Source organism: Perca fluviatilis, chromosome 12 (genome assembly GCF_010015445.1).
Source record: "Perca fluviatilis chromosome 12, GENO_Pfluv_1.0, whole genome shotgun sequence".
Classification (NCBI taxonomy): Eukaryota; Metazoa; Chordata; class Actinopteri; order Perciformes; family Percidae; genus Perca; species Perca fluviatilis.
In genome coordinates, this window is record NC_053123.1 from 4954004 (window position 1) to 4970525 (window position 16522).

Below are 16522 nucleotides of genomic sequence, written 5' to 3' on the forward strand. Positions count from 1 at the left end.
AATACATGTCCTGTTCTCTTTATTTATATATTTCATACTGTCCTACCAGTAATACATGTCCTGTTCTCTTTATTTATATATTTCATACTGTCCTACCAGTAATACATGTCCTGTTCTCTTTATTTATATATTTCATACTGTCCTACCAGTAATACATGTCCTGTTCTCTTTATTTATATATTTCATACTGTCCTACAGCAGTAGAATGTATTGAATCTATAGTTTTGTTCTGAAAAAGAAGCATGGCACGTGACTGAGTGTGTTATGTTGATAGGATTGTAGATTTTGGCACGCACATAGCTTGGCAAGCTCCCAAAGTCTGTTTGGAAACTTGCCCTGATTGTATCTCTGCTATGTTATTCTCTGAACTAGGTGTGTAGTTTCGTTGACTGACAGCTGACTTGGAGCAAACAAAAAGTGACTACAATACAAATCCAGCTGGAAACAATGCATTTCAATAAATTAACAGAATGTTAGTTATAGTCAGGCAGGAGTTGAGGTTTTAAATGTGTGTGGAGTTGTATGGTTCTCACCAAGCAGCACTGAGTCAAAAGTTAGATTTTCTTTTTTTTTGTTCTTAATGTAAAAATTAGGATAAAGTGAGTCTTGCAGTCCTGCTAATCATTTGCCAGCTGGGGATGTCACCTGACCTCTGACTTATTCCCCTACAGGAGATTTAAACCAAGAGATAGTTGTCGCCTCCCTTTTCCATGTGTAGCTCTGTGAATTGTGCTCTCTTCCTCTTTAGTTCCAGTAATGCCGGGCAAATGTAACGACCAGATGAGAGGAAGCCTTCCTCCCTCAGAGTGAACGAGTTCAAGTGCAGCGCTTGCATCACCAACATGTTCTCATTGGTGTGTGATCCGCTTACACAACAAACACAACAACCTCAGGGCCCCATTATCAAACTTGTATTAGGGCTCCACCGCCACATTTTGAAGAGAAACAAAAGTGTGCATGGGCCGATAAGCTCACAGACGGTAGAAAAAAAAAAAAAAAAAAGTCTAATGGCTCACCATCGTCACTCAGGAAGAGCTTATTAAAGCGCAGGCCACTGGGCTCCATCCCAATGAAACTGTGCACATACTCTGTGCTGTGGTCATGGACAGCCACAGCGTACTTCAGAGGCTTAACACAGGACTGCAGACAGAAAGGGACCTTGGTGTCTCCTACAGTGTGCCTACAAAAGAAAAAAGATAACAAGTTATCTAAGTAGGCAGACCCGCTGCAATGTCAGTGATTAGAAACAAATTGCAAATGAGAAACATGAACAGACTACAAAAGGAAAGAGATACACAAAAGTAAAAGCCTATTAAGAAGATGCCATTTCATAGTAATAATGTGTGTTAAGGGAAACCCATAAACTTCAGTAACAGCGTGTTTACGGCATGATTACGATTCATTCAGTCCCATGTTATCTTTATGACTTCCACTCTTACACAAACTTAACAAATATACACACCTATGGAATTTTACAACAGTGCTGATCAAAACACACGCTGACATTATCATACTAGGTTTTGGACTGTCTCCTTGGACTAGTTTGGTTTTTACTGGGAAATACAAGGACATTTACACTGAAAACACAACACCTGTACAACATGATGTAATGGCCTGCAATAAATCTAACCAAAGAGTTGAATCAACACTTATACAACATACATTCTTCTTCACAAAGAGTGTTTGTTAAACTATATTTAATAGTACTACTAATGTTAATGTTTCATTTTATTCTGTCCACCCCCATGACATGAAGTAAAGCCCCAACTACGGATCATGAATCATCGTGGCACTTTAGATTAAACGCATTTCACAAACTCAAGGGGGATTTCATTCAACAGTTACAAACGCAATGTTTTACTAATACTAATAAACACGATGAATGGTTTCCTAAACTGCAGTTAAAAGAAATCTGAACTGGCTTGTTAGTAGGGCTTGGCGATATATCGATAATTTATTAATATCGTGATATAAAACTATATGTCATCTCCGATTTTGGATATCGTAATATGTCTTCAGTCTTGTCTTTTTCAGATTATTCTTTGGGGCATTTTTAGGCCTTTATTTCCACAGGACAGCTGAAGACATGAAAGGGGAGAGAGAGGGGTGAATGACATGCAGCAAAGGGCTGCAGGTCGGAGTCGAACCCACGGCCGCTGCGTCTAGGAGTAAACCTCTGTATATGGGCTCCCACTCTACCAACTGAGCTAATCCGGCCACGTCTTCTCCTGGTTTGAAAAGCTGCATTACAGTAAAGTGATGTCATTTTCTGAACCCACCAGACCGTTCTAGCTGTTCTATTATTTGCCTTTACCCACTTAAACATTATATCTACGTTACTGATGATTATTAACACAAATCTCATTGTGAAAATATTTTGTGAAAGCACAGACAGTCAACCCTGCAATATCGTCGCAATATCAAAATCGAGATATTTGGTCAAGAATATCCTGATATTTGATTTTCTCCATATCGCCCAGCCCTACTTGTTAGCATTCCTCACTGAAACCCCTGGATTCCATTTGGTCATGAGTTGACCTACGGTAATCTGGACTCAGTGATTTCAATCAGGAATGCACGCAGCACAGAGCTGCCATTATAATGTTAACTTAGAGACATCATAGAAACATTTAAAAAACATCACAGTATCCCTTTAATACTTGGTGCTGCTCCTGACTCGGTCTCACCTCTGTCCGTCCACTGTGCACAGAGAGACGGCCCACAGGTCAGGGCTGAATTTGGCGAGCTGAGGAATGTAGTCTGCAACCTGAAAGAAAGGTACGGCAGCTGAAAGAGTGTCGGCACAGCAGCGGCTCACCTTACACCGCTGACGTCTGCCTAGGGCTCAGGTTTAAATGAAAAGCTAACGCCACTGGCGATACACAAAAACAACTGACAGGTCAAATCCTCATCAGTTGAGGAGAGAGGAAAAGTCCTGTGGTAACTCCCTGAGGAAAAGGGAGTTACTTTAGGACAAAGTGCTCTGTTTACTTTGTGCATTTTATCTCCTTCCCCTATGACGGCAAGTCATTTCCCGCATTTCCATGATGACAATCCCCAGAGATGTTTCTTTGCTTCAGTACATCAACACTGAAGCTGGCTCAATTTGAGCACTTTTTCTCTCTCTCCATTTTGGACTTTGTTCCACACTAAATCATTGTTTTTGACACATGAAAACAGAGATCTTTGACAACTCCCCTGTTATTTATATTAGAGCTGGGCAATATATCGATACTATATCGATATCGTTATATGAGAGTGGAAATCGTCTTAGATTTTGGATATCGTAATATTGTGATATGACATAAATGTTGTCTTTTCCTGGTTTTAATGGCTGTATTACAGTAGAGTGATGTAATTGTTTGAATTTACCAGACTGTTCTATCTTTTCTATTATTTGCCTTAACCCACTTAATTATCCATCCATCCATCCATGTCACACCACTTATCCCACACGACAGGGTCGGGGGGCTGGAGCCAATCCCAGCATACGGCCGGCGAAGCAAGGCGGGTACACCCTGGACAGGTCGCCAGTCCATCGCAGGGCCACACATAGACGAACAACCACTCACTCACACATGCACACCTTACGGACAATTTAGGGACAACAATAAACCTAGCCCCGCATGTCTTTGGTCGGCGGGAGGAAGCCGGAGTACCCGGAAGAGAACCCACACAGACACGGGGAGAACATGCAAACTCCACACAGAAAGGCCGGGCCAACCGGGTACGAACCCACAACCTTCTTGCTGTGAGGCAACAGTGCTAACCACCGCGCACCGCGTGTCCCCACCCACTTAATTATATACACATTAATTATGATTATTTATCAAAAATCATCTCATTGAGTAAATAGTTTTTTGTAAGCACCAGTTGTCAACCCTACAATATCGATATCGAGGTATTTGGTCAACCATATCCTGATATCAGATTTTTTCCATATCGCCCAGCTCTAATTTATATTTACATATACATATATATATATATGTGTGTGTGTGTGTGTGTGTGTGTGTGTGTATGTATGTATGTATGTATGTATATATATATATATATATATATATATATACACACAGATGTCATCAAGAACCTGTATTTATTTGGATTTTTTCAACTTCATGAAATAATGATTTCATCAGCATCTTAGCGCAGAAACACAGAAATGACTGTTCTCCTAGGTTAACACGCAGCATCCATTCAACTATAATCAAATCCAGATTTTTTTTTGCTCTTTTAGTTATCAGACAAAAGAAACAAAACAAAAGAAATATGTGAATAAAAACACATTTCTCATTGGCTGTGATGCACAGTTTAGCTGGTGGTCGACCAAAAGGTGCCAAGGATAAAGAGTTAAAGCTGTTTGGTTCAGTCATTTCAGCGTGAATGGAGATCTTATCACTTGTGTGAACAGCTGTCATTTTAACACAGTACTGTATTTTCAAAATCAGCCAGTTTAGTGTGGATGTAGGCTCAGTTCAGTTATTTGCTAACAGACCCTTTGCACATCAGACAATTTGACTTGTCAAAGCACATGCGTAAATAATAACATTAATGGCTCCATTCCATTAAGTTGAAAACTAAGCAATGTCACTGAGTGAGCATGCCCTGGAAATGGCTCACCTCAATGTAACGCAGCCACCATTAATGTCATTAATTCCAGCTGTGCTTTTCCTGCTTTTTATGAGTCAAAATGTCTGCTGTGAAAAAGGTCTCTTCTTCTGCTAAATAAACTCTTCTGTTGGTCTCAGGAGGCTGTAGACTAACATGTACCACCTCCTCTACATATTACGGAGTCGCCAGATGCTTTTAAGCCGAGACCTGCAAGTTTCACTGTGGGGGGGTTCATATAATCTGGGAATCATCATTATGGCTGGGTTAAAATAATCGATTCTCCCATTAAATCCAATTTTTGTTTGAGTGATCTGATATCGGTTAATAAAATCCAGAAATTGGTCTTTTAATATATGCCTTTTCACCATGGATGTATAAGTAAAAAATACTTTGAACAAACTTTTTTGGGGGTCAATTCTTAATGTAAACGTCGACCTGGTGCATTATAAAAGATATTTGAGGGTTGCTTGTTGCTTTACAGCAGAAGCTCTCTGATAATCTCTTTTACATCCAAGCTAAACTGGTATTGCAACTGAATTTTCCATAACCTAATTGACATCCAATTGAAAATGTAACTGAATCTGGAACTTGTAAATCGTAATCGATTTAGAAAATCATTGGCGATACCCAGCCCTAATCATCACCATGACTCCTCTTTTTTCGTAGTGTTGCTGCTCTCTTTTTCAGCATGTCTCAACAATTTTGTAGCTAGCACCTAAAGTGACTTGACACAACACACAGAAATGTGCTGCCAACGAGAATCCTGCACCAATATGTGAAAGTATCAGCTAGCTGGGAACACCACTATGATATTTTTGTCCTGGGGTGGATTTTTCCTTTAAGTGTAGGATGGCAGCGTGCTAATACAGTGGTTTTCAATCAGATCAGAGTGCTGCTGGATGTGTAATCAAGGACTGATGTACACCTCTGATACCAGCTGAATGCAGACTGAAACCACACTGTTAGAACAAACTGAATCTGTATGGGCTAAAATCATTATGATGGGAGAAAGAAAAGGAGGCATGGATGAAAGGACACACCTGTCCTCCAGTGAGCTTTTTGGCACTCTCATACAGCTCATCAATATGGGAGGTGAAGGACTGGAAGTCTGGGATGACGAACTTCTTGCGGAAGGCCTGAGTGAGCAGGACAATGTTGCTCTGGACACACCTGATGAATAAACCACAAAATAGCATGCTAAAACACTAGGACTGCATGCAATTGGAGGAAAAAGTTTGTCAACCAAGTTTGCAACCCTGAAGTCTGACAAACTTCTATGAATGGTAAAGAAAAGGTTCTGATGAAGAGGCTTCATCGTAAACATATTGATCAGCTGCTTTTTTATCCATGTAGTGTGATCCAATATGAACCCATACAGTGATAAATGATCGAGCCACAGACTGTAGGAAACCATGTTCATGGTGCCGGGGACATATATCCAGGGGTTTACGGGACGTGTTGATGCTCACATTTTAGTGGTTACTACTACAGGTTACTACGACCAAACAATTTGAGAAAAGCGAAGCACCTTGGTGTTTACCTTGCACGGCAGCTGGATTCTCACTACCTCACGAGATCACGCGAAAATCGCCGGCTCACAAAATCACAGGAAAATCCTTCTTGTCAGGCTTCATTCATGCTGTAATGCGTTTGTGTCTGAGCCACCGTGACTCGGACCAATCAGCGTCCTGTGAGAAGCTACTGGAGGCTACGGGCGTGGTACTTATAGAACAATGGTTTTCCAGTATGGCACCAAAACACACACTAGAAGTGAAACTAAATAATGATTAACATCCTGTAGACAAAAATCTACTGACTTCCACTTTTTTCTTTTTTTAAGAAAGGAAGGAAGTTGTGATTTTTCCCATGGGGCAGGGTTATTATAGGACACTCAAACTGAAACTAAATGAAATAATACGTGAAAGATATATTTTTGATGAACTGAAGCTAAATAAAAACTGAAACTAAAACTCACAAACACTAAAAATGAACAAAAATAAAATAAAAACTAATTGAAAATTATAACCTTGCCACTGAGTCCAATCTAGAGTCTTGCGAAGCTAACGTAAAAACTACATCTTAGGGGCATTTTACAGCTATACTGACATCCACTCCAGACTTCGAGGGGTGAAGAGAGCTAGTGGTTGTTGTACCATACAGCATGTTACTGGACTACACTAACTCAAATTCTTTATTACTATGCAATACGGCACTTCATGTTATGTTTGCGCTAGTCCCACACTGCCAGACCACAGCGCTGGAGTCTGGTCTGGCTGAGGTGACATTCTAGGATAGGCAGGAAAAAAAACACTCTGGGTTGTTTGTATTTCTTTAAACCAATCGCAATCTTTTTGGGCGCCGCTAAACTCTAGATGCAGCGACGGTGCCCTGGACAAATAGACTGCGGAGATAGCAGAAGGGGAGGAGATAGCCACCCACACTGTACATCTGTTAAGCCAGACTATGTCTGTGCAGATACATTACATTCAAGTATTAGAAAGGTTGGTTTTCTAACATATAGTTGAATCTTGTTGAAATATCTATAAGAAACCACCAATAATTGCAATGCTGCATAACCTCACATCCTATCTACATCTATCTACTTACTTATTAAGGAATAGAAGGATCTCAATCATAGAATTTATTGCAACTCACACAAAACAGAATTGCTGCCTGAATGCTTTTTGATGGATACATTTTTGCAATTATGCAAATTTAAACATTTACCGTATTTCCTGGATTATAAGTCGCATCAGTCAAAAAATGAGTCATGAAGAGGAAAAAAACATATATAAGTCGCACCGGACTAGAAGTCGCATTTATTTAGAATTTTTTTTTTTTCTTCATCTGTCAACTACACAATAGCACCCAGAACAACAGGCTGAATACGGTAGGTGTCCGGTTTGTTAACGTAACACATTAAAAGTTATTCAACTATACAATAGCACACAGAACAACTAGCTACCAGGGCGTGGAGCATGGATGGATTAAAAGGCGTGGAGACGTAGCTGCACCGTTGACGAGCCCCTCCAGACTCCTTCCTCCAGCTCTGGCCATCTTGCTTTCAGCCTGAGATTAGCCGATTAGCTTTCTTTGTTTTCTTAATTGCAGTACGAGTCACCTTTTCGCCAGTCTCCCTCACAAGTTTCTCCCTCATTTCAAACTTTCTTTCTGCTGCTCGATTAACGTTTTCGGCTGCATATTTTACTACCTGCAGTTTGTTATCTCTTTTCTTTCTCAGTTAGTAGCTTCTAGTATTGTATCACAAGCCTATTTAAGCCCTCTCTTACACTTTTCTTCAGTATGAATTAACATTTAAAAACATGTTCAATTATATATATTTTGATATATAAGTCGCACCTGACTATAAGTTGCAGGACCAGCCAAAGTAGGAAAAAAAGTGCGACTTATAGTGCGGAAAATACGGTAAGTATGTTTGAATTAAAATAATATGGTCATTAAAATGTACAATATAAAGTCTTTTTTGAGGCTAAAGATAGATATAAAAGGTTCCTGGGAAACCTGACTAAAAAAAGTGGTAGGTGTATATGATGGAGATAAAACATCCAGATAAGACACGCCTTACTTCTTGAATAGGTGCCTGTCCAGTGTAACGCCATCTGTTGTGTTCCTTAGAGTTTCTTTAAGGGTGTCCATGCATTCCTTCAGTCTGGGATCTCCAGTGCGAAGCCCGGTGGCTTTAAGCGCCTAAAATAAAGAGTATTTAGAAACACCTCTGAATGGAAACAATGTAAAGGAAACAATCAAAAGTGAAAATACATCAGCTGGGTGTTAATGCACTTATTAATGCTGTGACATTAGCACCAAGCATCACGCTGACCTGAATTCGTAGGACTTACTGTGAGAAATTTATGAGCAGGAATCTTCTCTTGGCCTTCTGCGACTGTGTAGAAGAGCAAGTCCTCCAAACTGGGGAGAATGCCTGCAGTTCTTCTCCTAGGTTTGGAAAGTGGTAGACAGACACATGTGTAAGCCCATCTGAATGAAGTACTCAAAAAAACGTAAAACGGCGTGACCTCTGGAGTAAGATACATGGGATGAGCAGTAGGGCCGGGACGATACGCTTTTGTCCCGATTCGATTCTTTGACGATACGTGGGTGGACGATTCGATTTGTATTGTGATTTTCATTAATTATGGATTCTAGAAGTATTGCGATTCGATAGTATTGAGTATTTTGATTTTGACTGATTACCAGTTGCTGCCCGCATCCGCTTCAAGACACTAGTACTTGCATACGGGGCCACGAACGGATCAGCCCCAGCACACATCCAGGACATGGTCAAACCCTATACCCCAGCCCGCCCACTCCGCTTTGCATCAGCCAAACTGCTTGCTGCCCCCTCACAGTGAAGGAGAACTAATCACTCAATGAAATCCCGACTGTTTGCTGTCCTGGCTCCTAAATGGTGAAATGAGCTCCCTATTGACATCAGGATGGCCGAAAGCCTAAGCATCTTCCGCTGAAGGCTAAAAACAGTGCACTTTCATTTGGCTCTTTGTAGTTTTGCTTATTTGAAGCTAATGTACTTGCACTTACTACTTGTTGTCTGGAGTTTTTACCTTCAAGGTTGAAAGTACTTAATTGGAAGTCGCTTTGGATAAAAGCGTCAGCTAAATGACATATAATGTAACATTTGTTATGTAAATGTAAGTAAGGCATGGTTCATATGCAAAAGAACTGCCCTTTAGCACGAGCCACTATAAAGCCTGTTCCCAGCGGTCTTGCCAGTGTAAACACAGAGCTTATCCGTGGCTGTTGATAGTCTTATCACATTAGTGAGGGATTGGAGCCACACATTGCAAATATGCAATCCAAGTGTAAGCATTAGCCACAGAGGTGTGTGTGTCTGTTTGTGGAACAGCCTTCATACTGCAGGACAACATTACTGAATGTTTCCTGTTGGCAGTGGTGCCTAATGGGTATCATTGTGTTTTAAAACCGGAAATCAGGAGATAAGGACAGAACTAAAGCTGGACTGAAACAGAAATGGGCTAAAGTAGTAGAGATAAGCCCTGATAAGAATTATGTACTATTGATTATAGTAAATACCAAGTCCAAAACTGAAATATACTTTCCTCTGTGTTATAGCTGTGTAATATGCAATGTAAAACCGATGGTAGCTAAAGAGCTCTGCATTAAGAAACTACAAACTGATTCACAGTAGGGCTGTCCTCGACTAAAGAAACTCTTAGTCGACTAACACTCACATGATTTTGTCGACTAATCGATGGATCGCTGTAGTTTCTCTACAAAGAATCATGCAAAAGCACTACTTTAAATCTTGTGTTTACCAGAAATGTGCTCATACGTTTCTCGGAAATAAGTCATTGAGCATGAAATAGCATTTAAAAAAATGACAAATCAACTAGAGAAATTTTAGTCGACAAAGACCAAAACTACCGATTAGTTGACCAGTGTTTTCAGCGGAGGCGGGGTGGGGTGAATTGGACGTCAGTGTACCTTGAAACCATCCAGCAAATAGACGGTACCGTAGGGTGATTTAACGTCACCGCTAATTTTACACACAGTTTAACAACAAAACTAAACGCTGAGTGAACATTACTAGCTACGTTTTGAGCGGTATGCACCCCCACTAACCAGGAAAACGGTTTTAAATCAGTAACGTTAATACAGCGTGTCGGAGGAATACAGCGTTCTCCTGCAGCGGGAGTCAGAGGCAGAGGGGCCGTCACAGCAGCGTTAGCTAACGTTAGCTTCTTGTCTCATCTGGGGTCTGATAAACAGTAAATTCATCAAAGTCAGCGCACCCAACACTATTTTCCAATGAACTGTAGCTGTCAAATTTCACGGGACCCGCGTGAGTGCAGATTTCGTGTCGCGGCTTTCATCGATGTTTATCACTTATTGAGTGAAGTAGTACTGCCCTGTTGTTTATTTGGTTGCCATGACTGCGAGTGATGCCGTCCTGTCACTGTTTCAGTTGCTCTGCTCACCCTAGGGCATGCCCTAGGGGGAGAGAGAGCGAATGACAGTTCGCTTGAGTTCAGTAGAGCAGACGGCTCTACGGCTTTATCACTTTTCATAAACAGCTGAAGGAACGGAGGTGCGTGGTGTTTTACAAAAAACCCCCCCCTTCAATTCTATGCTATCAACATAGAGGAAACACTGTCAACTAATTAATTAAAAGGGGGCAGCCCTACTTTACAGCTTTCCCATAAAAATAGGTGAATGGAAACAAGACTAGTGTAGATCTGCTGTGGCAGGATATTGTTTGTTGATGACATGCTTTAGCTTGAGCAAAACATAAAAAAAAGAAGCAGGTTTCAACTAACAGTTACACTTTAGAGGTGTTGACCTACAACATGTCACAGAAATGGAGGCACAGCAACCTCTCCTTCACTCAAAGCACCCGTTTACTGGAAACACACCATCAGTGGGGGTATAACTTATCACGTCATTACATCAGGGTTTAAAGTTAAGGTTCTTTTTCATTTGCCTGGTTTATTAGTGGTTATCAAAAGCAACAAATCGTGATTTCCAATGTTAAAGTTAATACTGAAAGTGGAGGCTGTTATTTAAAAGAAAAACTATTAAATCTAATTGCAATAATTAACTTACCAGAAAGACAGTAGTTTCTACCTGTAATTTGTTTGACCGCATACATTTTCACGTGCCCTCATTTCTACTTGTGTCATAGAGTTTAAGTTGGAACATTTGTATTTTTTAGTTTCTAAACCTATAATATCTGCAAATGAGACTTTTTTTATGCAAATACTTTAACAGCACGATATAAAAAAAATGTATACGATGATGATCGAAAAAAATTATTGAAACTTTTTGTGGGTTGTTACAGTATATGTACTTTTTGTTGTTTTACTTGCCCCGGGCCATCGGGAAACCCTTATTGTTTAACCTTGCTACATGGTTCACCTGCTCCCAACGCTGTGTGTTGGGAAATGCAGTTCTAACAACTTTTGCGCCTGCTAAGCATTAATAATGAAGGACAGAAATAAGTGTTATAGAGACAAGACAAATTGGAATTCTTTTTTTATCTTTTGACAACACCAAATACCACCATTAGTGAATGCAGCTTAGTACTTAGTACTGGTACAGTATCTCTAATATTTAGATTACACAAACCCAATCGGCCCACTACTACGTGTCGACTGACACGTAACTTTGACGGCAGTGTTGGACCGGGTCTAAATTCCAGGAATTTTCTCATCTTTAGCCCTGCCCAGCCCTCTGTGGCTCTTGGATTAATAAAGCCAACACTGTGGCCTGTTCACACGCTTGTCATGACACAGCAGCATGGTCTGCAGTGGGGCTAACTCAGCTCAGTACACAATCAGCGTTCAAAATGTGGTTGTCCTATCAAATCAAAGTCATTTTCTCTCCATACCTATAGCCCCGTATGGTCTACTGTCCCTCTCTTAACATCCTATTTCTAGAGACCGTGCATGCCATTGAAGAAGTCATAATGTTGTTCAAAGCAACCTTTAAAGCTTTAGTGCATGACTTTTTTATATTAATGAACGTCTGTTACATTCAAGCCATTGCCAAATGAGATGATAAAAAGATAATTAAGACCATCAGCGCCACAAAACTATCTCTGTATTTCTCAGTATGGCTGTGTTTAGAAGATTGTGTCATCCGGCGACTTTTGCGCGAAGAAAATTAAGCAAAGATAATTACCTCTTCTGAAGAGTCTATCATGTTTTTTTAATTCTCCGTGTCCACACAGAAGTTTTGTTACCCTTACTTAGAATTCCTCATTGGGGAGACAGAAACTAGGCTCTATAGCTTTAACATTTAAGTTAATTTCCATGAAAAGCCAAACTTTACATGAACATAATATTCCGGTTTTTGCCCTTATTCAGAAAAAGACGATATTACGACTAAGCTGTTTACGTGGCTAATGAAAGTGAATATTCCACTAATATTCCCGTTTACATGTTGCCGTGCAAAATATGATTTTTTCAAAGTTTACCACCAGTGGCAGACTTGTTGGACCATGCAAACACAGCGTCTCTCTTTCATTCCTTCAACCAGCTCCTTGAAAAGGTCGGCGTAGCGATGTGTGCGACTATCCAAAAACCTGATATCCAAGCCTTTGATAATGTTTCTAGTAGCTGTGTTTCTCCTTCTTATCGGGGTCTGCAGCCTTGCAAACTGTTGGCTGGTTGGTTTGTGTACAGCAACCATAGCAACGCGCAGAGCTGACCATAAGCCGTAAACAGGCAAGAGGTCGTAAACTGGCGGTAAAAACCTGATTGAGACACATATTCCAAATGCGCTGTATACATGTCCAAAGAATGCCTCTTAAACCCGAATAATACCGGAATATGCCCCATGTCTTAATCGGAAAATGCTATATTTGGAAAAAGTTCTTATTCGGAATATCCAACTGGAATATGCTGTTTACATGACCTCTATCAAATTCAGAATATTTTCATATTCTGAATAATACTGGAATATTGGTGTGCATGTAAACATACTCACTAACATCACTAACAATGAGCTGTGCTGCACATGGGCCAAATCAGCATTTGAAATTCCAGGATTCAGTCTGCACCTCCTCCCTGCCTTCATCTCTTTTGGCACATCCTCTGCTCTCCACAGAGTAAACACTCCACATACAGCCAAGGTAACCGCGACCTTAACGTAAATGCTGTCTGTAGGGTATGCCTAATTCAAAGGGAGTGTTTCTGACCTGACATCTGTCACTACAACAGCCCTTTTGTGCAGCTGTCAACAGGTGCACCGCATAGTCACAAGGCAAACTAGGATACACCTGACAGTGACATGTTTATAATTAATAATAATTAAGGATAGAATGAAAGATAAAGCATCAATCTTGATTCAGACATCCTGTGCGTTGCAAGTGGGACTGAGAAATTATTCAAGGTTGTGAAAAGCTCATTAACCACCGACACACTTTTTAGTGTTTGGGGAAGAGTGTTTGTTTCTAGAGTGTGCACTTTGTGCTGTGAAGCGTGAAAGGGCCCAAGTCGCACTTTGTGCAGCCACCGCAGAAAACATGAGGGGAAATTAGGAAATATTTGGGCAATTAAATGGGCACATCGGGATCAATTTATTAGTCATGCGGCGTCAGTCCCCTAACTTCACAGAAGTGCAATACTAACTCACTGGAATGTCCCTTTAAGGCTCATGAAAGTGACTACAGCATGATAGGAATTGTTCCCATCCTTACCTGAGGAAAATTTTTGTGTATCAACTAGGCAGCAGATAAACGCTGAGTAATCCCTGGCCGAAACTGAATACCTTCATTGAGAACTTTGTCACATTAACACTGTAAACATAATGGCAATACTTGACAGGTTTATTGTATTTTTGATGTATTCTAAAAGTTTCTCTTCAAAGTATTCCACCATTGTTGTCGTTGTTTGTTCAGATCGGCCTCTGACCTTATGCTGACATCCTACAATCCATGCACAGAGTGGATGCATTAATGTCAGTATTAAAATGGCTGTGTTCACATCCGTTGTCAAGTTCCTTTTATAGCCAAACATATACATTGACCAAATGTTGCCTTTTTACTTCTAGGCCTTTTAGTAGCAGTAGTAGTCCTTCAGTTTAACTCATTTTCTGGGCAGTTTCAATGGCTTTTCCAGGATAGTCAGCGCTACACAGAATCCCAGTGGAAAACAAACCACAAAGGAGCTACAGTTCTGCTGAGATTAACAGCAAGTCCCGCGGCGCTCTGGGTCATCAAGATTTTATACAGAGATACTTGTTTAAACCTGACATTTCGCAGCTGAACTTGGTTGGTAATAAATACTGACGGACGGACGGACAGCTGACTGCAACAAGATGGGGCAGATGGCAGAATTAATATCTGCCACGTATCCATATCACATAATCTTGTGGATGGTGTGTGAACTGAACTAAATGGGCAAACGAAACCAGAGGCTGTTTTAACTGCTTAAACACATCAGGTGTGAATAAATACAGCCTTAAACACCCAGTTTCTCTACATTGGTACATGTAAAAATCCTCGTCCTCTTCCCAGGCAGATGGCTCAGTCCATTAGCCTCTGGATGACTGCTTGTCTGTGTAAGCAGACTACTTTGAGTTTCCTGGATACGAGGCAAAGACTGTGATTTTAAAATCTCTTTTTTGCTCTGGAGGAGTTATAGGTCTGTGGGGTTACAGTGCAGTGTAAATGGCCAGTATTTTTTTATTCATAGAGCACTCAGTGCATGTATTGTTCGAGTCACCTCACACGTCACTGGTCTAGCCATCTTAACATGCTTGATTACATCAATCCTCTATGTTCTCTGCAGTTCTTTTAGCTGGCTTTTCGGTAAAAAAAGTGCATGTTTTGGGAGACACAGGACCATAAATAATAGTGCATACAATAGGGGGCCCAAGAAATGCTAAGATTACCATAGATTAAAAGTTGTGAAAGAGAGACGACATGGACTCGATGTTCGAGATGCAGATAGGACGGTTCAAAAGGCATTCAATTATCTGGCCGGAGAGTGTGGAAATATCCTAAGCAAGGTCACATCAGTGACTTAGCACACTTCACTAAGCTGTGTGTTAGAGCTTAACACCAAGTGGGTCTTTCACTTTTCGTTTGTGTCGTGTGTATCACAGCAGTCATTTGTCAGTTTTTGATATCTTAATCCTATCCACCTCCTCCACCCACTAAAGCTGTAACTGAGCCCATACATTGCTCAGGATAGATGGCTGTGAGCCAAGAACGTTTTTACTGTACAACATGTCTGTGATGCCTTAATAAGGTAATAGCAATCTAGCACTATATTTTCCTGTCAGTTATACCAGACAACAGCTCCAATGGTTCGGCCTTTCCAACTTCATTCACTACTACCTCACAGCTCAGTCTACAGCTTGATAACTACACCTTGCTGTGTCAAAAAATGTAATCATTTCAATTAATTTCCACTACAAGAAGATTCAGAGTAGAGATGAGGTTGATTGATTCTTTATGCACACAATGGGATGTGAGTCATAAACCGCATTTCCTTCCGAGGTTGAGCTTGTGAGTCATCCTCAGTAATCTGGTGTCATCACGTGCCACAACACTTTTTTTTGTGTGCCGCTGACCCATAAAATATGAGCCACAGGACTGATCTCAAATTTAGAGAACCGTTAGTTTCCAAGGTCACTGCCGTCCTAAGCATCTGAACATGTGATGACAGGCCTACCTGTTTTGTTTATCCCTCTAGATTAAAAAAAAAAATACTGTTGCCATTTCCAACATACCACAAGCGTAATGCAAAGATGTTTGTGCTGAAATGATTCAGGGTTCATGTGACGCAGGACCAGACAGAAACAGCACTCCTACTCATAGCCATTTTCTACTGCAAGAACGAAACAACCTGTAACCTGGGGCTTTCCCCTAACACAACCTTTTCAAAAAACTTTAAGAGGGGTTTTGGGGGATGGGTTCTTCCTGGCGGGTTTTTAGTGGTTGTGTGGAGCCATTGCTAATCAGAAGCCAGTAGCTCCCTATGGTAGCCCCCAGAGTCTGGTAGCTCCGTACTTTGTATGTATTTTGTATATATATATATTTTTTTTTCTGTATTTATTGTTTATTTCGTATTAATGTTTAATATGTTTGTTTGTTTGTTTGTTTATGTTTTCACCATTCACCAAGGCCAATTCCACATAAATGTACTGTGGCAATAAACCTTTTTCTGATTTCTGATTCTGAGCTATACTCTAATCCTAATTAATCTAATTGTTGCAGTTCAATCAAATGCAAAGGATTTGCCACTCAAATGTTCCATCTGACTAGGAAATAAGTCACAGTACAGAAGCTAAAGACTATCCAAATTCCGTTTCACTGGGATTTCAAGGCCATTCTCTAACCATGTACTTTAAATGTATATGTAGCTGCATATGCCTGAGACATTATACCTGGCCCTAATAAAAACAC

At 40.5% G+C, this 16522-nt stretch overlaps 1 protein-coding gene across 5 annotated transcripts in view; it reads right to left on the reverse strand.

The window, feature by feature from the left end:
* Positions 1-16522, reverse strand: part of glsb (glutaminase b) — a 53362-nt gene that overhangs the window by 34754 nt on the left and 2086 nt on the right. For all 5 annotated transcript variants that reach the window (XM_039817434.1, XM_039817438.1, XM_039817437.1 and 2 more), the window contains exons 2-6: positions 8469-8565; positions 8195-8316; positions 5649-5778; positions 2688-2767; positions 1017-1180 (exon numbers count right to left, since the gene is read on the reverse strand). In XM_039817434.1, coding sequence (XP_039673368.1) covers positions 1017-1180; positions 2688-2767; positions 5649-5778; positions 8195-8316; positions 8469-8565 — 593 coding nt within the window. The remainder of the gene's footprint in view (positions 1-1016; positions 1181-2687; positions 2768-5648; positions 5779-8194; positions 8317-8468; positions 8566-16522) is intronic.